The sequence below is a fragment of the Chrysoperla carnea genome, chromosome 3 (genome assembly GCF_905475395.1).
Source record: "Chrysoperla carnea chromosome 3, inChrCarn1.1, whole genome shotgun sequence".
Lineage (NCBI taxonomy): Eukaryota > Metazoa > Arthropoda > Insecta > Neuroptera > Chrysopidae > Chrysoperla > Chrysoperla carnea.
The window spans coordinates 67775051-67800151 of NC_058339.1; the positions used below are offsets into that span (position 1 = coordinate 67775051).

Sequence of the window (25101 nt, forward strand, 5' to 3'; positions counted from 1 at the left end):
CTCTTTCAATTAATTAACATATTATTTCAGTGCTGCCAGTGAAAATATTTATAACTTTTATATCGTTTCATTGTATTATTAATTTGATTTTTCACACAATGCTTGTATTAGTACAAGATCCGAATTAAGGTCGACCTTCACCCATCTGTTTACCGAATAAAAGTTATTTTTTATGAGATGTAAAATATTTACAAATATCCCTGTAGAGGGATGCCTAAAAAAATATGGTCAAGAAAACTTGGAAAGTTTGTAAACTTTATTTTTTGACTGATATTTTGTGGAATTTTGTGGAACGTAATTACTATTCACAACCTGTATAAATGCGACTATAGTGAACGAAAAGAGGTAAAGGTAGTACTTTCGAGTAGATCAAAATTCGTTATATATGCAAATCGGAAAAAAATTTCAAAAAATTTAACTCTTGATATTTTCACTAAAAGTAGTCTTCAGCACATTTTTTTAGGAAACCCATTGCAGGGATATTTGTTAACATTTTATATTTCATAAAAAAATAACTTTCATTCGGTAAACAGATGGGTGAAGGTCGATCCTAATTGGGATCGTAGACTATATCGTTAATGTAATGGGATTGCCTGAATTTTTAAATAACGATATTAGTTATTTATAAATATAGGCAATATTTTTAATATAAATGAAGAAATTATTGTTTGAAAAATCAAATTAAAAACAATAACTCTGAACGCAACAGACAATGACGCAACGCAACAGGCTGGCTTTTTAAAGTTGAAATAATGCTTGAAACTTGAAAAATTTAAAAAAAAAGTTTTATCAATAACAATGCCTCAAACAAAAAATGTTGTGTGTGTAGGCGCACATCTTACGCAAACATTAAACTAGGTTTTCAAGCTCAATGAAAAGCTCATTCTACTCCATAACTGCAAATTGATAGATGAACACTTTAAATTAGAAAGTTGTAATTGATTCAAAAGGAAACATTTTTTGCTCGAATCATTTTTCCGTAAACCGTACAGTTTAGATAAAAACGGACTGAAAAGTTTTATTCAAAATTAATTGTTATTTCGTATAATTCTTTCTGCGTAATCTAGCCACTCTTCAAAAAAAAATTTTCCAATAAATCCAATAAAATTGGATTGCTTTTCTATAAAGACTATTTTTGTTCAAATAACTATACTTAAAATGAACAAACGCCCAAACAGATAGATTTTTGCTATCAATTACTGTCTAAACTATTCGGTTTACAAAAAAATGTTTTAAACAAAAAATGTTTACGTGTTTATAAAAAACAACTTTCTAATTAAAGCGTTCATGTAATGTTTGTCAGTTATGAATCAGAGTGAGGTTTTAATTGAATCTGAAAACTTAGACTGAATGCTATGCCGGTATAAGTAAGATGTATGTCTTTGAAACTAACATTTTTCGTTTGAAGCATTTTCCTCGATTAAATATCTTTATCAAGCTTCAAGCTTATGTCAACTTTCAAAATATACTCTGAATATATTGTATTGAAATTTTATTGTTCGCATGATACGTTTCTTTTAACATGTAATCTTTTCACTTTAGGGAATAGCATCGTAGGAGATTTGTGATTGAAACATTGAAAATTCTATATTCTCGGTAATATTAAGTACATTCTACCATTGATCATTAATACAAAACATATATGGACAACATTTCCATCTGTTGCTTACCATCTGGTAAATAAACTCTCTCTTCTGCATTTGCTGTATCGTAGATAGCAACATCTTTCAAGAAACTGAAGGATAATTCACAAATTAATCAGAACTTTTCTTTGTTATTAACTCCCGACTCAAAAATCGGGGTGTTATAAGTTGAACGTATAGTGTAATGTGTCTTTGTCAGTTTGGACAGTTTCTCCAGGAAAAAACTGCATTTTTGGACGCTTTAAGGGCCTGGGAGATCTCTCCAGCCCCACGAATTTTGATACGAGTGTTGAAAATTTGTATGTTCAAAACAAAGCATAAAATAATTGTAACATAAAGTACTTATGACCATTGAATACTGATACAAAACTTATGACCATTGAATGTTTTGATCCAAGGAACATGACGATGCGATTTTTCATGATTAAAAAAATAAATACGGTCCAACAAATCCAAGTTTTGGATTATAACTGTTCAATTACACATTAAATCCGGCACTGTGTGCTTGGCTACATTTTTGATTTGCATTTGTTTGTGTGTGTGAGAAGTGAACACAAAAATAATATAGCATGTCGTATTTAACTGCCGTTATTTAATGTTTTATTTATTTATTTTGTGTTTTTATTGACACCTAAAGTGAAAACTATAATTACTTGTAAATACTAAAATTAATAACCAACATGTAAATATTTTGAAACGTAAATGAAATGAAATTATGTGAACAATTATTATTAATTGTTACGTAATATTAATTACGTTTAATTGTACGTGTTACGGATTGACTTTTAGTAGGGTGATTGCATCAAATTTAATGATTTTTGACTTTTATAATTACGGCATTTTTTTTTTGAAAATAGGATAAAAATGTTTCAACTGTTATGTAGGTTGGTTCAAGTAGTGACAACAGGATTTCATCAAATGGTAGATTGTGTTGAATAATGACCATTTCTCAATATGCTCATAGCCGAGAAACGGAAAATGATTTGCACATAAAATTTATTTAATATATTCCTTGGCATATATAAAATACCTAAATAAGATTAAAATTTAATTTTGTTTTGTACAAATTTTGACTGACGTGAAACATTCTTTGATTGGAGTGAAACTTTATAATTTTTTAAATTATCCTCTTAATTATTTATTGGTGGAAAAAAATGTATAAAAGAAAAGCGGTTTTCTAGATAAGAATGGTTAAAGTTTCAATTGAATTTCAAGCACTGCGATTCTACCCTTTACCCTATCGATTTCAAACTTGGATATCTTATAGGTATTCATAGTCTACCTGCCCTGGACAGGTAGACTATTATTATTTTTCGAAAATCTTGTTAATTTTTCCAATTTTTATTGTCCTATTCCACTCAGACACAGTGGAATAGGAAAAAGTACCTGAAGGTGAATAATAAAAATTTCGAAAATTAACAGAATTTTCGATAAATAAAAGTACCCAGGGCAGGTAGAATATAACATATCCAAATTTCAAATCGATGGAGTAAAGGATATAATTGCCTAGTACTTAAAATTCAATTGATACGTTAACCATTCTTACCTGGAAAACCGCTTTTTTTTAAATAAATTTTTTCACCTAAAGTTTCAAGCAAATAAGAAATCTGTACATAACAGCTTTAAATAAATAAATAAATAAAAATATTGCAAAAATAGCTGCTTGGAGAGTGATACCCACCCGCTTCGCTGGGTTTAAAAGTAAAGATTGATAAAGATTGCTCCCGCTTATCCCTTTTCTATAACACTCGAAATAATGGTGGGGATTGTTTTACACAGGGAAATCATATTATTTTTGTAAATGTATAATAGTAATTATTCATTGAGTATATCAGAGAAGATGGCCTTGGAATATTTTAAATTGACTATTTTTACAGAAATCTGTAATTTATGGTAATTTCAAATGTCAAATTAAATTAAATTTTTTTATTTTTTTTTATTTTTAAAAAATATATCTTTATAAATTATAGTTCATGTGTTATTCTGGTATATCAGCTATATTGCTGTACAGTTTCATTAAAAACCATTTGCTAGTTTAAGCGTGAAAGCGTCGTTTTGATGAAACCCTGCTGTTTCAATCATCCTGTATATTTGTTGGATACAATTAAAACGCTGTTTATTAAAAACTATAAATGGTCTATTTACTGATATCTGTAATCAGAGTGACCACAAACCGGAGAAAACGGAAATTATCAGGTAGTGTGGTTGAGTGTGATTATTGTGGAAAACATTTAACGTTAAATATAAAATCCCATAAACAAAGTTGTACTACTTCGTAATGACCAAGTAGTTAAAAAAACATGAAAAATCATGGAAACTCCATAAAAAAGAGTCTTTTTGTTTTTGGAGTTTAAGTACTTTAGACAATGATTTTTATCCAAATCACAAATAAATTTTATCTACTAAATTACCAAAAAAAAAAGAAAAGAATTTCTAGAATAGGTATATTCTCCACTATTTTTTGTTATGATTAAATCGAGTTATATCTTTATTTCTTTTCATACCATGTGTATATGAAATATATCATGGTATATTAAGTTTAGTCCTAAGTTGTAACGCTTAAAATATTGTTTATAAAATCACCTAATTAGTCCATTTTCGGTTGTCTGTTCGTCTGCCCGTCTGTCTGTCCGTAAGCACGATAATTCAAAAACGAAAAGAGATATCAAGATTTTTATAGCGTGCTTAGGACGTAAAAAGTGTGGTCGAGTTCGTAAATGAGCAACTTAGGTCAATTGGGTATTGTAAAAAATGTTCTTATAGAAAAATAAACAACTTTTGTTTGAAACATTTTTTTGTAAACTTACTGTGCAAATTTCATAGTATGTATTATATGAAATATCAGTTATGAATGTTTGGCTATCTAAGAGTGAATATCTTTCTTTACTTACGTGACATCAAAAAACAAGCGATTGCGTCATCAACATTGTCTAAACATGGTATTTCAACAATTAATTCAGTCAATTGTTTGTTTTAACTTGTTAATTTCATATATTGGGCCATGGAATTTCTACTTAAAAATGAGTTCAAGTAAATGAATGGATCTTACAGGAATAACAGGCTATTTTCTTTTGTAAAAAATATAGTCCATTTAAACTTCCATACCACAAAACCGCACCAAAAAAGTTAATTTTTGTGTGTGTAAACATTCAGACTTAACAGTTTGCTTATCTCCAAAGCCTCAAATTGCTTGTTCATGAAGCCATTTTACTAAAAATGACCTTCATCGATTCTTTTATGAAATAATGGTTCTACTTGAATACAGAAATTACTACTTTTATAATGTTTAGAAATTCCACGATAAACCTTTCTCCCTCTTTACAATAAACCCACATATTCATGAATCACGTTAACAATCAGAAAAATTAACTGTTTGATCTGTGTTTATGACAAAATTAACGCAAGAAGTAATTTTGATAGAAAATACAAATCTGGTAAACTTTATAGCATATCAGGTAAAATTCCTAGATGTTGAGGACACATAGAAGTTTTTCTTGTCGAAATTGACCATTTTGTATAAATGTAGCTAAATAGTGGTGATGCATATCTTTTCTCCCTCATAGCGTGGATGGTCGAAAACTTGTTGTCTGAAATCTCATGCCACAAAAAAATCCATGGCAAGAAATCCAATAAACCCCATAATTTGGATTGTCAATCATGGTTTAAACTTTCTGAATTTTTTTAAATTTATCATTTTCAATTTTAATGCAGCTAAATCACGATTTCAACTATTATTACAGTGAAATCGCGACAACAGTCTCGAAAATCGTGAAAACGCGATCTTTCCTCTTCGATCTTTCATTTAAAAGAGCAGTTAGTTAAGGGAATTCCATCAGAGATTGAAAAAATTACACATTTTAATTAAAATCGAATATTGCATTTTTAGTTTTCCAAGAATTTTTTATTTTGAAAAAATTCAAAATTTTGTACTTTGTGCACCCTCCCAACTCTTGTTTATCTGTCGATTGTTCTCATTAACGAACTTGTCCTTTCAAAGACCAAAACCCTTCTTGATACCAAATTTTATTCAAATCGGACTTAAATTGCGATCACATATGTATATACATACATTATATACTTATACATAAATTGACTATCGTTAAGGTCATTTTTGACATCTATTATGTAGGATCGACAAAAATTTGAAGAAATTTTCTCCAAATTCCATCATTAATATACAAAAGCAATAGCTCCATTTCCTTCGGCAATTCGCTAAAAATCCTAAATTGTCAGCTGTCTTTGCTTTTTCATTGTCAACACTTTACTACGCAAATTGGCAAACATTCAAATATTGCGTAATCTTGGCACATCCTTTATATTTGAAAATTCAAATAGCTTTGTTGTATGTATCTCTAAAAGGCGGACTATTTACATTAAATCAATTCCAGATAAAAATGTCATGATCAATTGTCTAAATAATGAATATTATCTGATTTATTTACTATGTATCACATTTCCAATATTTTTTGATGAACAATAGATTGTTTCGTATAATTCTGAAACATTCTCTAACAACAAAAGGTCTTTGATGAACATGAACTATATAGTTGGTTTTTGTATTTTTCGATATAAAAATAAAACACTAAAAAAAAAAGTATAAATAAATAAAGGAAATTGTTTTGTTAGTTAATTTACCTTACATTAAATGTGTTTTTCCAAACACAACACATAAATTACTTGAATTGAAATTTTGTCTCTTTTAATCGCAATGAAATTGCTAACAAAAAAAAAACCTATAAATGATATTATTGATACCTTTTTGTGTGTCTGTCCTGTGGCATTAAAAAGGGAATAAAACTATTTTTTCAATTAGTTAGGAGGAAAAAACGTTTACATTTAAAATAAAACGCTTTTATGATTGAAAATTTTATTGTCCTTGTACTGCTTTGTATAACGTACAGAATGTTTCAAAATTGATATTGAGCACAACTGCCATAAAAGTAGATTTTCAATCATGACCATTATTCAAACTAAAACACGGCCAGATTTGCAGACCGCCAAAGGTCCTCATTTATCGAAGTAAAGGGACTCCATATTATTACTTTTTATCTGATGAACGGGGCATACATACAGGGTGTAACTTGACATATGAAACTCGAAAAATAAATTTAATCGAGGAAAATGCTTCAAATGAAAAATGTTAATTTCAAAGGCACACATCTTACAGGTACGGGTATTAAAATCTCAGACTTCCGGTTCAATTAAAACCTCACTTTAATTCAAACTGGCAATTAAACGAACACTTAAAATTAGAAAGTTGTTCTTTATAAAAAGGCTTTTGCCTAAACAGTACGGTTTGCGGAAAAATGTTTCGAACAAAAAATGTTACTTTTTTAATGTCTGCATAAGATTAAGATGTGCGCCTGTAGACCCAACATTTTTTTGCTTGAAGCATTCTTATTGATAAAACTTATTTTTCAAGTTTCAAAAATGAATATTGTAGATACGAGACCTCATAATGTCTATTAGGTTGTTACGCTATGAAGTCCAAACACCTCAACCGATATAAATTTATTCCGAAATATAGTAGACTTCTCATTTATTATCTTTGATAATATTTATACCTCAACCGATGTCAACAAATGATGTATTTTTCGGGATAACACAGGATCCGGGTAAGACAGTTAATTCTCATCAAAACAGGACAAGTTTGTTTAAAATCTTCGACTTTTTAACGACTTTGGTGTTCAATAATAATAAACTCTCTTTAAAATTGGTTAGACTGTAAACGTTCGAATACACGTCTTATGAAATACTGAAGTCGGTTTTTTTTATTTAATATTTTTATTTCGATTTGTCAAATTGAGAAATAATTTTGGGAGACACTGTAATGGTAATTGTTATTTTTTTATTGTACTATGACAATCATAAAATCGGAAAAACATACAATATTGGTAAAAATTACGGATGACGGGAAAAAAAGAACACAGGACTCATATAAAATAGAACATTATACATGTATTTTATAGATACAAATAAATATTGAAAAACTGTTGGATATAAAGGCATGAGAACTAGCCTGGCCAATTGGCTTGGCGTATGCATTGAACCATTTAAAAGAATCATGTGTTGTTTTTCTATCTTTTCTATCTATACAATGTAAAAATTGAAAAAAAAAAAAATTACTAAATAAATTGATTTTACGTTACAGGACAGTGGTGTAGGCACCCCCGTGACGTTGCGCGTCGACAAACATGGTTTCTACCTATATTGGGTAGATCAGAATCACGAAATGGACTTGTTGGATATTGCAACTATACGCGACACGCGTACCGGCCGTTATGCCAAAATACCAAAGGTGAGGAATTTATTTATATAATATCCATTTATACACTTACTACGATTTGGAAAAAATGTCGTGGAGTTTTAAGAATTGAATAATGTGATGCCTCAAGATATTTTTGATATTTGTGGCGCCAGAATATTCAAGTGTAACGTTCTACTCCACGTTAGATCGATACAATAAAACACCACTAGGAGAATTCTTTGAAAACTTTGCTATATTTTAATGTTTAATATAAAGGTACATTAATTGTTCTACACAAAATCAATTTACAATATTGATTTCGAAATATATTCAACAATAATTCAACAACTACTTTTAGTAGTGCACTGTAACAGTGTCCGTTTATAATAGAGGACTGACTTGTTATTTTACAGTTTTTTTACAGTATCCATAACTACGCTTTTTTATTCGTACAGCCACCTTAGATGTCATATTTAATTGTATTCTTCTAGAAACGACCTTCACAGCCCTCCACGAAATCACACTCGTTATGAAAGGATAAATTCCGCTTCTGCTTTGAACACGAGAGGATGACTAGGGAATGATCAATATAAAACGTATATCAGTTTAATATATGGGGTAATTTTTGCCTCATCCAAAATGTGAATTTCAATACTTGCGGAAATATGTAGTTTTTTTTTATGAAAATTATTTTCAAATAATAAACGGAGATTGACTTTAATTTGATTTCTATGGATGCTAGAGAAAATTCAATCAGAATTATAAATTAAAAGTAGTTTTAGATAGTAAAATTTTGATTTTGATTTTAGTTGGCGTGAAATAAGTAACCATTATTATATTGTTATCGTGTGAATATAAATTGGTAAATTTTTATTTTTAAAACCAATATTTGTGGTAACGTTTCAATCAATAAAACGAACTGAACTACACAAGTACCTTATTGTGGTACTCTAAACGAGTTAGTAGATACTTATATTGTTTATTGTTTATTGTTTTCTTATTTATTATTTATTTTGTTAAATAAAAGAAGAAAATCTGCTACAATTTCCTTTTCATATATTAAGATTCCGTAGCAAAAATGAAAGTAATCAAGTTATTAGAGTGTTACTCTCCGTACAAAATTGTAAAAATGTTGTGTACTATATCAACAGCAATAGTATGCATACACATGCTTAGTATGCATCCATAGTTAAATAAAGTATTCTTTTTATCTCTAATGTACAATTGCCAGGTATTCTCGTAGTCAAAATTCTGCATTATCTTATTAAAGTATGTGTGATAATAGACATCTCTCTTCAACCTTATACTCTAAATATAATTGTTTCTGTCCAGCAATAAATTTAAATATCTTAAATCAATTTTTTTTCTAGAATTAAAAAATTTTTTAAAAACACACCTCTCCTATGCTTTTCATGTTAACTATCCGAATTTTAATTGAATTTATCTCGAGTTAGAGACGGTCAATCGATTTCAAATTTTTATGATAATTGTTCTTAATAAGTATAAATTAGGTATTGCACTTTAAATATCTATTATCTTTTAAAGTAGGACTAAAATCACGCTTTACTCTTGCACCAATATTTGACGAATATCTATAAGTTTTTTAATAAATTTTGCTTTATGGATTCGATGGATTGAAATAAGGTACCACGTAAGGGAGATTTTAAATTTGGGAATAAATGAAGTTATTTAGGGTCAACTTTTTTTGGTCTATTTTTTCCGGTCTATATTCAGTGACATCACACTGTGAACATTCAGCTTATAACTTAACATCCCTTAACGTAATTTGCTAATGAGCTCCCACCAGTGGTTTTTCAAATAAAGGGTTCATTTTTTTTTGACAGAAAAATACAGTTGATACATATTTTGAATTGGAAAATTTTCGTGTTGCTCCAAACTGAAACCACTACGTAAACCGTATCCTTCACTTCACAACCGCTCTCTTGATCAGTTTTATTTATTTATTTGCTTTTGTTATTGTTTTTGTTGTTTACCTGCCACTAAAATACATGATTACTGTAATAAAGTTCACTTTAGAGCTTTTTACCGAACGCCTAACACATAACACAGACAGGTTCTTATCATGAATGCTTACTTAGTGATGATAATAGTATTAAATGATTGGTGTTGGTACCAATATAGTACCTATTTTATATTATATATCTGTCAATCAAATATTTATTAGATAGTTTGAAAAGCTAGTAGTAGATACGAAATGTCCAACTAATTAATGTTCTTATCTAAGATTTTATCTTTTAGGTACTTAATCTTCGCTAAAACTAATTAAATTACAATAAAAACTTCACTGTTTTTATATATAGCTTGTAGGTACTTAAACATTTATACGTATCGCCTTATTTGCAATCAAATTTAAATATAGAGAAAACAATTGACATACATCACTATTGAGATAATGCTTTAAAGCTTCGCAGCTTTGCAACGGATTACTGAATTGCTTCATCGTGCTCAGCTGTTAAAACAAACTACATAACGTATTTTTTGTTTTTTTTATTTTCTCAGTATAAAAATTTTTTGTTTTTTTACTTTACATATATATTTTACTAGCTTGATACCCACCCGTTTCACTGGGATTAAAAGTAAAGATTGGTAAAGACCACCACATTTTCCATAACACTCGAAATAACGGTAGGGATTGTTTTACACAGGTAAAATATATGTACAGCAGGTAAAATATATTAACAATTTTTTTAAATGTAATAATTCATTGTGTATATCAGAAAAGGTGGCTATGAATTTTTTGACATCTACTATTTTAAATTTTTACAGAAATCTGTAATTTATGGTAATGTCAGATTAAATATAATTAAAAAAATTTTTTTTTTAATAATTCATCTTTATAAATTATAGCTCATGTGTTATTCTGATGTATGAGATATATTATGGTTAAGTTTCAAGCTAATGGATATTTTGATATTTTGAATAAATTTTTTAAAAAGTAGTTTAGTCCTCGACACGGTTATACTACCTTAAAAACAAAACACTCAAATAATTTATAACAATTTCTTAATTAAAATTACAGTTCTGAGTTTCTATTACAACTTTTAGTAGGTATGGAATATGTAAAGGAACTTTTTTATATAACAGGAGGGTAAATAAACTAAAATGTTAAGTTTACATAATAATTGACGTTGTTTATTAAAACTGTTTATTTATTTAAAGATTAATATTAACGAAGTTTAGAATAAAATTAAATAAAATAAATATTAAATTCGTATTATTTAATTCATACAAACATGTTCTGTAAATATTACAATACAATATATTTGTATATTATAGGTCTATTTTTATATGCAGAGTATTCCAATCAATTCCTTATGGCGTTCCAGTTCTTTAAGTTACTCCTGATATCTCAAAAACGCTATTTATTCTGCTTGATATTTGGTATAATAGATTGTACAGAGTGTCCTTGCGATCCTGGAAACGTCGGGGAATTCAGGATTTCTTGAAAAGTGAGGGAATTGCCAGGAAACTTAGAAACTCTTCTAGAAAAATTTATATACAGGTCGTCTTTCTTTTTTAAGTTGACATATGCTTGAAACTCAAAAAATAATTTTGATCGATAAAAATGTTTCAAGCAAAAAATGTTGGGTGTGTAGGTGCAATCGATTAAAACAGTAACATTTTTTGCTCGAAACATTTTTCCGTAAACCGTACAGTTTAGGCAAAAACGTATTGAAAAGTATTACTCGAACTAGGTACCCAAGGAGAAAAATTATCCAATAAATCCAAGTTAAGTTTGTTTTTTCTAAAAGTTTTGAACCACTTTTGTTTAAATTGAATGAACAAACGCACAAAAATCCAGATTATTGTTATCAATTAGGTACTGTCTAAACTCTTCGGTTTACAAAAAATGTTTCAAACAAAAAATGTTTGTGTATCTATAAAAAACTTTCTAATTTAAAGCGTTCATCTAATATTTGTCAGTTATGAATCAGAGTGAAGTTTTAATTGAACCTGGAAGCTAAGATCGAATTCGATGCCGGTATAAGATATGTGCCTTTGAAACTAACATTTTTGTTTGAAGCATTTTCCTCGATTAAATGCATTTATCGAGTTTCAAACATATGTCAATTTACAAAAGCACCCTGTTATTATGAAACAGATACTATTTAGTATTCTGTTAGCATAAACTTGGGCGAAAGCAAAACGTAATAATTTTAATCATATCGATACCCGATTAGATAATTTTTGGATTGATTTAGTGGTCACTTGTGGGAAATCAAAATATAAAAATTTATGACAGAAGTCGGATTGGTCAAAAAATAAATTATGATCCAGCAATTGAATAAAGGTGGGTAAGGAAACAAAAGAATTTAGAAAAAATATACTATAAAGTATAAATTTAATTGAATTTGTAAAAATATGCCGATGAAAAGTTTGCTTATTTTTCATGAAAAATATTCATTTAATAATTTTATGAGATTTGAATTCAATTTCGCCAACAGTTTTACCAGACATTAAGATTGTTTATTGAATTAATAAAACACACTTAAGATATTAATAGTAAACTACAAACGTTGGATATTTTTGAAAGTCGTGCAAACATTTCTAGAGTAACTAAATTTCTGTATCACCTGTTGATAAAAAATATGCCATTTTGAAAAAGATAAAAAGCAGAGCTTGATAAAAAAATTTAATTTAAATTAATTTAAATTATCGTTATTAAAAAACTGTCTATGTAATGATAATTAATTTATATGAATTAAGTGCGTGATTTTTTTAAATTTATCCTCAACCAATTGAGCTGAAATTTTGCATACACGTATAGTTTGGATGACAAAGCATGGTTAGCGCTCAAAATTTTTTATACACTCCCATAACATGAATTTCAAGCGAAAGAGTAGAGAAGAATATATACAAATCATGCGACAATGAATTTTTAAAATAAATTGAGTCCGGTGCGACCCTCGAGGTCCACACGAAAAACTTCCCAGTATAATAAAAAGTTATAAAAAGGTCTTGTTAACATTTATAGATCATGTTTCGAACATGTTTTGTAGCTTATGCTGGAATGATCATTATCTCCATGATGAGTTTTATCCACTTATCAGATTCTGTTTATCGAGTTGTTTCAGTTTTATTATTACCATTAAAAAATGGCTCATCGAATTATGTTGAAAAGTTCTTAAATACGCGATTACGCGTTGAATCAGCCCAGACACGTGTTAATGTCATACACACACACAGACATCACATTGAAAATGTTTGATTCGGATATTAAGGCCTTGAAACCGCGGAAATATGTGAAACTGTAGATTTTCAAAATCGGCCCCATTACATTAACTTCTTCTGGTAAGTTAATAAGCATGACCTGATTTTCCCGTTGCTTACACCATATTTGGTATACGTATCATTTTTAGATAAACATTATTTCCATGGGTCACTCGTACAAGTCTATTAGTAAAAGCTTGAGGTGCTCCGATGATCTATGATTGAATCATAGAAATAATTATTTTCTACTTTTTAGTACAATAAAGCTTTAGTATTTTAAAAATTATTTTTTATTTAAATGTTTTTATAATAAATTTTCACATAAACATTTCCATTGAGAATTTTTGTTTTATCTACTTTTTTCCTCATATAAGTATAACAAAAATATTTTTGGTTCTTTACAATATAAAATGTTGATGAATTCATCACCCAAGAGTTTTATACTACTAAAATTGATATAACGTTAAAAAGTATTATTATACTTTCTATACATATGTGGATGATGCTATAATATTACAAAAATAGTCCCAGTACTCAAGAGATTTCCTCATTTAGTTATAGTCTCTTGACATTGCTTTAGTACGTTGGTACTGTAGAGTGTAGATATTACATAGATTCAAATAGTTAGGCTATCTAGTAGGTAGGTAGTTAGTTGCCTACTAGTGATGTGCCGAATATTCGCACACTTGCTAATATTCGCAAAATTTTTAAGAAACAATACAAAATAACCCCAAACTTCACTAATATGTACTTTATATATTTATATTTGTACTAGCAGACCCGACCACGTGTTGCTGTGGATAAGGTTCTTATTATATTACATTGTAGTAAACTATTCAAGGGGAACAGTAGGAGGACATCAGTCATGAAAACCACCATGCTTTTTTACATAGATGCAATTTGTAAAAAAACATGGCATGGCGATTTCCATGACTGATTTTCTACTACCTTAATACAATGAAATTATTATACGAAGACGTTAAATCTAGTATGGGAATTAAATATAAATAATAAAGCAGGAATAATTTCACTGTAATATCTTCACTATAGTATGAATTTAATTTATACTTCAGTCTAAGTAACACGTGGCCGGCTATGCTAACACCAAAAATTGAAAAAGTAAGAACAGTTGAATTTCACTGTATTTATTTTATTACAAAATAAATTTAGGTTATACCTTTGCCTCAGCAACACGTGGTGGTTATGCTATTAAATTGTAGCGTATATGAAACGTTTGTATTTTTAAATAGCGCCATCTATTGAATACTTACTCAATTCAGTCAACAGATATCGCTGTCGGTTAGAATGGTTTGGAGCTAAAAGATAATTGTGACTGTCAAATAATAGACAAATAATTTGCAATAAAATAATATTGCGATTATAAATTGACATGTAAGCTATTCTATCTTTCAAGTTGGATCAAATTGCACACGGTGTGCAAATCAAATTTAAAAGTGGTTCAGTAGTGTAGGAGTCCATCGCGGACAAACAACGTGACACGTAATTTTTATATATAAAGATATCACTTTTGAATCACAGTTTAATTTGATTGTTGGACAAATGCGATTATAACAAACTAACCTCAAATCAAAGCAAACTGAATTTTGCTTTTAATAGATTTATGCGTTTCTTATTTAATGGACTTATACGACGGACTCTTTAACGCTAATGGAAAATTATATGTATTAAGTCAATATACCACTACTTATGCTATACAATAGTTCTTCTGTTGAATGCTTGCAGAGAGTAGGGTCAGCACATGTATATAATACCTCTCACTTAGATGCATTGCTTAACGCATGTATTCTGTCATACACGTGATATTTATATGCCTAGATGTCAATCGAACTAGTGGTATAACAATTTGCGAGCGCATTATTTGAAAGTTAACATTCACATTCGCGATTATTGGAGATAAACATTCACATTTAACAATGCGAATGTTGACTTTCAAACGAAGCGCGCGCAAATTGTTTTGATAGGCTTGGCTTTTGGTAGGTTAGTTGGGCGTAATTGCATTTGTCAAATTTAACTATAATTAAAAAGCGACAAAGTGATATAAAACAAATGAAAACAAACAATTAACTGAGTTAATTGTTAAAATACCATGTATAGACTGTGTTGATAACACTGTCATAACACATACATACATGTCACACATACATAACTGATATGCCCATATAATACATACTATATCAGTTGAACTCGACATCACTTTTTATGTCAGAAGCACGCTGTTAAAATTTCAGCTTGATATCATTTTTCGTTTTTGAGTTATCGTGTTGACAGACAGACGGATGGACGGACGGATAGCCGGAAATGGACTAATTAGATGATTCTACGAACACCTATACCAAAATGTTTTTAGCATCAATATTTTTAAGCGTTACAAATTTGGGACTAAACTTAATATACTATGTATATTATATATATACATGGTATAAACATGAGTAAAGCCTTCACCACTTTTCTTCAAGACTTCTATCATCCTTTTTTAATTCAAATATAAGTAAATGAAAAATATCCCCAAATATTTGCATATTTTCTTGCGAAAACGAATGCAAATGCGAACATTTGTCACATCACTAGTATCTACTACACATATTCAATTCTCGTTTTACTATTACTTTTCTGTGTATATACTGCATTATTTATTTAAGCTTTTATAAGTTTTCATCAAAAAATAAATGTAGGTATATAATATATGAATTATATATTTTTTGAGGAAATTTAACCCTTTATTAGCACTCTTCTTAAAAAAAAACAGACAAATACTCGATCATCTTTGTGCTAACATAAATTCTGTGGGTATTAGTTTTACTCAAGATGCAAGTTTTAGTTTTATCCGCTCAGTTCGTTTTTCATGTAAATTGCGGATTGCGGAAAACTGATTGAGCGAATGAATAACCATCGAAAGTTGATTCTACGGATTTACAAATCCGTAGTATCAAAGATAATTTCTTACGTTTTTTATCCTTAGAATCGATTTTTGTTCGTTTCAGGCTCATATGCTTTATAATTTTCCAGCAATATGCATTTATTATGCGATTGTTTATTAGAAAATGGGGGTTTACAAAAACCGCTATAACTATAATAAACCTAAATTGATAAAATTCATGAAAGGGTAAAAATTGTAAAATTGGCCATAGCTAGAAATTTTCGTTCGTTTATTTAATTAGATTAATGAATGACTTTTTGGGAAACTAAAATGCTTCTAGAAAAAATGACATTCATGTTTTAAAACAATCCCTTCTGGTTACCAAAAATATATCGACGCGTAATTTTCTTTACTGAACCAATTCGTTGAAATTTAATGTTCATTTTTTTATATTTAATCTATTTCAATCCTTTTTGGAATTCAACCGGTTGAGTACGAAATGTTACGTAACCTGTTAAACCAAAATGATCAATAATGGATATGTGGGGAATTCACCCGATAACTCGAGTTAGTATGAACTAAGGGTAACATATGAGCATATGGAAAGATTATATGTTCATGCATGAAGCGACATTTAAAATAATATTCACTAAGCTTATTTTAAACTGTTTTATAATGGATTTACGTCCTTGTATAAACTACTTGTTATAACTTTGTGAATTGAACGTTTGATCTATTTTATCGATAGCATAATAAAATGTAAAATTTTTTTAAAAATAAAAAGCTGCCATAATTTGTAATCTTCTTTTTTAATTTTTTACTCCATCACATACAAATTATATCCAATTTTAACAAACCAAGTATGGAATTATACTAATTTTGGGTCATACTTTTCAAATTGGTCAAAGTTTAAGTGGTCAAATTTAACCTATCTCCAAGTTATGAAAATAGTAAGGGCCTGGTATCGATATTTCGCACGAAAAGGAGAATGTAATCTAAATTATAACATCAAAAATGATTGAACGAAAGCTAAATTAGAACATCAAAACTGAAAAGTTTGACCCAAAATTAGTGAGTTTTAAAAAACATTTTGTTCAAAACGAATCAAATTTGGGGGTATTTTAAAAAATCCACAAAATTGAATTTGTTCTACCACATATATTATATTAATTTTTGTCATGCTTTTCAAATTTGTAGTCGAATTTAACCTAACTCTAAAAGTTGGGAAGATAGTAAGCGCCTGGTACCGATATTTCGCACAAAGGTGAATGTAAGCTAAATTATAACATAAAAAATGAAAATTTTGACCTTAAATTAGTGGGTTTCAAAAGAAATTTCATTCAGATCGGATAAAATTTGGATGCATTATGAAAAAAATTGATTTTTTGAACTTTATGACGTCATCAAACTCCACGAGTGTACGTACACACACATACTTCTTCTCCAAATTAGTAGTAATGTGTTATCCTTACCATGAAACGTAAAGATATGTTGAAAATTTCGAATTCGAAAATGGAACCCATTGCAATAATTTCCTTTACTGGGAAGTTAAAAAAGTTTTAGAACAAGGCCCATTTTTTAGTAAAAATCATATTAGTATAGGCCTCCATACGCAATTGTTCTTTCCTTGAAAAAAAAGCGAAAAGAAAAGCGCCCACGTTTTCGAATAAGATTGAATGCCATGTGCTCGGCCACTAACTTATACTCTTGCATTCGACAAAAACGCGACACTGTCTATATATCAGATGTATTCGGTGGCACTAAACACATTAAATTGTTTTTTCAACCACTAAATATATCTGATATTTTGATACTGTCGCGTTTTTATTAAACGCAAGTATACATGCAATGTATCCTGTGGCGCGGCGCGTTTTCATTTAATACATTCCATTTTAAGGAGGTAGGACTGTTATAGTCAAGTTAATAAGAAAATGTATATATGAGATATACGAAGGTATACTAAGTTTAGTCCAAAGTTTGTAACGCTTTGATCGCTTTGATTCTTCGCGTTTGATGCTATGTACGAAATTTTGATAAAGATGTTCATAAAATCACCTAATAAGTTCATTTCCGGTTGCCTGTCTGTCTGAAAGAACGAAAACTCAAAAAAGAGATATCAAGCTGAAATTTATAGCGTACATAGGACGTAAAAAGTGAGGTTGAATTCGTAAATGAGCAACATAGGTCAGTTGAGTCTTGTTGAATCTTATAAACCATTAGAGATAGAACAAAAGGTTAAATGCTAAATATTTTCCTTATAAAAAAATAAACAACCTTTGTTTGAAACATTTTTTTGTATACATCACTGTTTACTCGCGAGGGCGTCAATTCAATACGTTTTTATACTTTACATATCTAATGTATGTGTTTGTTTGTATAGCATACATATACTATGTTTAATGAAGAAGTGAGAAGAAAGATACTCTTATTATTTTATGTGTAAGAGTGGCTAGCTTTCTTTACTTACATGACATAAAAAACAAACGATTGTGTAATCAAAACTGTCTATACATGGTATTTCAACAATTATCTCAGTCAATCGTTTGTTTTAACTTGTTTGTTATAATATTAGTAAGATTGTTATTAAGTAATATTAAATCATATTCTAGCATAGTGTGATGGTGTACACATACTCAAAATTTTAAATGTGTTTATTTGATAATAAATAAAATTAAGGTTGACTTTAATGTTAATGGGTAATCATTTAAGTTGTTTTTTTTTAATCGAAAGTTATGGGTATTTTATTATGCTTTTATACCTTAAATATTTTATATTGCAAAAAATAAGTATATGCTTTATATTATTACCTTTACATTAAATTATATTAAATATAAACTCGCCCACACATCTATTGGTTGCCAGTATCGAGTGTAAACATATTTAAATAAAAATATCTTTTATAGGACAAGCTTATATTGTACTAACAAGTAGAAAATAATTATTTCTCTTATATGACTATTTGTAAAAGCTAGAAACGCTCAAGTTAAAATATCAAGGACGATTCGGAGCGTCTCAAAAGATTGGGTTTTAAAAAGTACATTTTATTTAAATTTTTGAAAAGGTACTTACTTGACTATTATTTAAATAAAAGCTTGTAAAAAAATATTGTGAACAATGACTTTGAATTCTCAAAATTTGCAAGAAAAGTTCATGCAAGAATATTTTATAGTTGCAAAATATTTTAGAACAACAAGTTCTGCTTTTCAAAATGACTTTAAGGATAACGCACACAATTTACTTATTATCATCGATGGATTATGCTAACAGAGATTTGATCCTCCTGAACAAAACCCTGGTATGTTTTAGGCTCAAGTGCGATTTTCTTGTTACAACATATACTTTTATGGAAAAATAGTGGCAGACACCGCAAACTAGCAGTATGGCGATAATCTGAAATCAAGCGTGGGAGAAGTCACGAAAACTGCTGTAAAATAAAGTAAATAAAAACAAAAAAAAAAGATTTCTGCAGCTTGGTATTGAAATCTACCAGTATTGTATAACGTTTGTGCGGCCGTTACTGAAAGTATTTGGTAAGCGGCAGAAATTATTTAAAGTTTTCACTTTGTTTTGCAGCTGTTTTTGGGACTACTCCCACTCTTGATTTACAATTACCGTCATACTATTTTTCCATAAAAGTATATGTTGTAACAAGAAAATGGTTAGAAAAATATAATCCACTTTTTTTACAAAAAGTTTTGCCTGCTAAATTAATGCTTTGATTTAACGTGGCTTCCAGGTGGTTAGGGTTCATTTCCCCAGATATTTACACCCTATTCTATCTAGAAAATGGCCTTTCAGGCATAAATATGCCCTATGAGATAAAGATGCTCCGAATCAACTCAGGAGCTTATTTATTTCGCGGCAGAAAGTTAGGGTTCATGAATTTTTTACGTGCAATATCGTAGAATAAATGTCTTGTGTCGAGCATTAAATTAAAAGTTTTTGAATAGTATGTTTGAACTAAAAATATATTTTTTAAACAAGAAAACAAAATAGCGCCTTTATAATGTGACCCATAAAAGTTGTATTGTAACTCATGAAAGTTGGAATTACAAAATTGTTTTAACGATAGATGTATTGTTAGCCTTAAATGATTTTTATTCTTTATTTAAAACTGAATTTGATAGATGAGTCGGACAATTTTATTGGACTTATTTTATATATCGTGACTAGAAAGTGAAAAGTTTTTACAATTCTTTTAGAAAACTTTAATTTTACGCATAATAATTATTCAGTGGTGAATGATCCTTGATTTTCTATTATATACACCGACTATTTGTATTCTAGCTATGGAACAATAAAAAGAAAACAAAATAAAAATGTATGAGTAGCGTAGTTTCATCACTAGGAGCATATTTTCCCCTCTAGATGCTACTTAATAGTAGATAGCCTTTTACTGAATTGAGATTTCGAGATTCTCTTCAGAACACATGCAATGTTTATACAGTGTGTCGCATTTAGGATGAAGAGATCCTCATCTTTTCGTTATTTATAGGGATATTATTTCACAATCAGACAAAGTGATGGGTCACATACTACTGGGTTACTACTACAGATTGTAAAATATAGCCGATTATTAATATTTTGCCTAGCGTCAGAAATATTGAAAAACTTCGGTAAAATATCGTAAAAAATATGACCCATCACCCTGTTTGACTGCAATATCCATATAAATAACGAAGATATGGAGGTCTACACACTGTATAAAATTGTGAGTGAAGGCTGCATAGTTAACACTGCTAAAAGGTACTTGATGAAAAGATGAAAATGAAAATTATGCAAGTTATAGAAAATAAGTTACCGTAAATTAACATTAGTTCATATGGAAATTAATAAAATTATGATTTTTGCTTGCAGCTTTTCTAAAATAATAATTGCACAATTTTTAGTAAACATTAAAGCTTTCTCTATCTCAACTTGGAAGGACTATGGAAATGCATCCAGTCTAAAACCTGCAAAGGTCCATAATATTTGGTTATAAAAAACGGAGATGTGAAGCTGGGAGGTTGTCACCTTCAAGACGCCCTTCCTTGGCACCAAACCAACCTACTTTTAAACTATATTTTCAAATCTCTAGCTCAATTTTGAGCGGCTGTGTAGATGTTAAAAAAGAAATTAAAAAAAAACCCGACAAATTTTTCGGGTACGGAACTCTTCGGGTACGGAAAAACTTGCACTTGAAACATATATAAGAACACTCTCTCTATTCAATTACGTTTTTCCTTAAAACATTTTGAAAATCGTTGCTAATTTTTTATTTGTTTTTTTTTATCGTCGTTAATTTCCCTTTCAAACAAAATCCAAAAAATTAAAATCGGTTCATCCGTTTAGGCGCTACGATGCCACAGACAGACACACACACACATAGCGGTCAAACTTATAACACCCCTTTTTTTAGTTCGGGAGTTAAAAATAGATGGACATTAGGTCGGGAAGCTGGTACCCCCAAAAGCCTCTCTCTCTCACTCCATGAATTAAAAAGAACCAAGAAAATAGTAGATGAATTAAAAAAAATAATTTCCATTTTATGATTAAATGAATTAAGTTTCATACTATAATGTGCTTTGAAAAACTTGTAGTCTTCAGTACAGAGGGGAGTATGACTTCGTGAGTGGCTTCATTTCAGTGTAACCTACAACATTTTCACTCACGAAAACTTTGGAAATTGGTGCGTTAGCGTAATAAAACATATAGTCGTTAAACTGACATGTTTAAGGCGTAGGTTTGAAAAAACGGTTCATGAAATGTGTAGGCCAGTACGTACATTTATTTTTTTATGAATATAATAAGTGAGAATAATAGGACCAACAAAAATATTGGGCCGTTTGGTGTGACCTCCACCCCCAACATATCGGAAAAACGGGGGTATGAAAATTTATGAACAACCGGCTAATTTTTACACAATTGTTTGATAAATATAAGTAAAATTCAATGTACATACTGGCCTACATATTTCATGAGGCGTTTTCTCAGACCTACGTAAGTTTAACGACTGTATGTTTTATTATGCTAATGCCCCAATTTCCAAACTTTTCGTAAATAAAAATGTTGTAGGTTACACTGAAATGAAGCCACTAATGAAGTTTCGTGAATGTGTTAGTCACGTAGTCATATCCCCTCTCCTCTGTACTATAGACTATTTTGGAAATGCCAGGAAAATTTTTGTGAGCTAAATCGCTAGACACCCTGTCTATATTTTCAGAGAAAATATGATGAAGAAACCAGTATAGTACAGAATATAAAATACATAAATCATTCTTGACATATTTATAAACATTTTTATAAATGTAAAAATGTAATGTATTTTTTATGTTTGTGCTTCTGTTCTAGTCTGTTCTGTTCTGTATGTCATTTTTAGAAAAATATTCAAATTGAATTTTATAGATGATCTCTTGGACTTGTTTTTTTTTTATTGTTCAGGAATCAAAAATGTAGTACATACATTGTTGTTTAGATGTATGTTGTGTTACTTTTGGCATAATAAAATATAGATAGTGTATGATTATAAATTAAGCATTCAGAAAATAATTCTAGAATTTATCATTGTATTGTAATGTGTTTGGTATCGTGGGTGGCTGTGAAGGTCGTTTCTACAAGAATAGAATTATGTGTGACATCTAAGGTGGCTATGAGAATAACAAAAATAGGACATGGCTTGGATGGAAACGCCTTATCTGTAAACGTGCAGGTATAGGGACTGCAAAATAAAAAGTCTGTCAATATGGACAGTTTAGTATGGATGGTCATATATGAAGAATTCTCTACGGACAAACATTGTAGCTGATATAACAGTGCAGTGCTTGTAAATTGTTTTTATATGGAATAATTAATGTACCTTTGAAATTAATGATTCAATCAAATTTAACATGAATAGGGGGTGAACCTTGCATCAAATCAGGTATATTTGTTTCTTTGATATGTTGTTGTGTAAATGTAATGTTAAATGCAAGTTTTCGACCTCGACAAACGACCGGATCATGCCGAAAAATAAAAAAATCGTCGAAAATTTTGACCTTATTTCATTTTTTGCTGATTTTAATTTGGAAGAGCTGCTTTTTCATCAAAAACTTTAACGAATATTAAATTTACAACAGTTTGAAATCAAGTCGGTTTTTGTAGGTCCGATAGTTTCGGAGACACAGGTTTTCAAAGTTTGTCATTTTTTCAAGTCATACAATTTTTCGCAAAATTTCATCTTGAAAACCGTTAGAGATAGAACAAAAATTTAAACATACAAAATAAACAACTTTTGTATGAAAGTTTTTTCGTAAGCATCACTGTTTACCCGCGAAGGCGCAAATTAGGACAAAGTTTTAGTGTCGATTTTTTCCAAAACTATAAAAGATAGGCATTTGAAAATTTGCAGGTAGCTTCAACTGGTGGTCTGGTGGTGGTGGAAAAAAAATTCTAGAAAATACTAGTTCGAAAATTTTCGAAAACCAGTGATGCTTAGGAAAAAATGTTCCAAACTAAAGTTGTTAATTTTTTATAAGACACATTTTTTTACATTTAAACTTTTGTTCTATCTCCAAATTTTGAAAAGCTGAATCTCTAAAACTGTTGTCCTATAAAAACCAATTTATCTCAAATTGTTGAAAATTTAACATTCTTAAAAGTAAATACTACCATTTTTGAGGAAAAACCAGTCCATTCGAGTCATAATCGGCAAAAACTGAAATAAGGTAAAAATTTTCGAAATTCTCGTTTTTCTTATTTTGCCGACATGATCCGGTCGTTTGCCAGGGTCGAAAATTTGGATTTAACATTTTAAACAACATAAAAAAACCAAAATACCTGATTTGATTCAAGGTCCAATGTTTAATTTGATTGTTAGTAGTGTTTTATTTTATCGCATAGACGGGGGCCTAGAACATTACAGTATATATACCCTTGTAAGGAAAATTCTACTCTTCATGGCTATTCTAAAAGCTTGAGTTGCTCCGAATCATCCTTGATATTTTAAATTGAACGCCTCTTGCTTTTACCCACAGTCATGTATGAGTGACTCTAATTATTTTCTACTTTTTAGTACAATGATTATTTTTAGGACAAAATATTGCCCTTTAAAAAGTATGATTTATTTAAATTTTTTAACATTTTTTGAGTCTTACTTGTTTGGTCTACTGCATTTCAACGGTTTCGTAATAGGTCACTGTATTATTGGTTTCATGCCATATTTCAATGTCATCAAGTTCTTTAAGTGTATTATTTTCAAATAAATTTTGCAGTATTTATTTGCGTAAACATCACAGACAAACGGCATTTCTATTTCTAAAAAAATATAAGTATATTCAGTAATTTATTGTTCAGACCGTAGTTGTTAGTATACAAAACCTTTTTTCGACAATTACATTAGTGAAGTTTGTGAAAAAGTCATGAGATGGATGCTATTATACATTTTATAAATGATAAATATTTTTATTCGTGTACAATGACTACCAGTTTTTACACCAATACAGACTGGTTTTATTGTAAAGCGTCTTACACATGCTTAATGTTTATACACTGGTGAAAGAATTAATACCAAAGAAAAACTTTTTTCTTATAAGGAATTACAAATTTTCTCATTCAGATGTCCAAGGTGGCACACATTTGAATATTTTTCAGAGGATAAAAAAGACTCGGGAGAATTTTAATAGTTTATGAAACCATTGGGAAACAAAATTTTTCATTGCAGTAAGAAAACGTGGTACGCAAAGTAAAATGAATCTAGAAACAGCTAGAAGAAACGTGTTAGAATGGAAATATTGTTGATAATAATTCTAGTTGATAATAGAGCTGGTACTGATATTTATAACAATATTTTTGTTGGCTTTGCAAGTTGTTCTTGTAGGCTGGCACAAGGGAGAAAGTTCTTTAATCATTTATTTTAAAACAATTTTCGGCGTGGAAACGCCTTTATTTTCGTTTATAAAGGAGGTTATTTCGTGAACAGGAGCTCATATACTAACACCATCAATTAGTGCGTCAATGAATGAAGGTGGTAAGTATGAGGTCTACTATATCGACACTTAGCGTTCCCTAACACCATCTGTCGACACATAAGTGAACGAAGTAAGTAGGTATAAGATCTACTAAATCGAATATTAGTGGTGGACGAA

At 29.5% G+C, this 25101-nt stretch overlaps 1 protein-coding gene across 3 annotated transcripts in view; it reads left to right on the plus strand.

Annotated features, from left to right (window-relative positions):
- The window catches only part of LOC123294881 (1-phosphatidylinositol 4,5-bisphosphate phosphodiesterase classes I and II), a 347646-nt gene that overhangs the window by 10235 nt on the left and 312310 nt on the right, over positions 1–25101 (plus strand). For all 3 annotated transcript variants that reach the window (XM_044876065.1, XM_044876066.1, XM_044876067.1), the window contains exon 2: positions 7795–7941. In XM_044876065.1, the coding sequence (XP_044732000.1) occupies positions 7795–7941 (147 nt within the window). The remainder of the gene's footprint in view (positions 1–7794; positions 7942–25101) is intronic.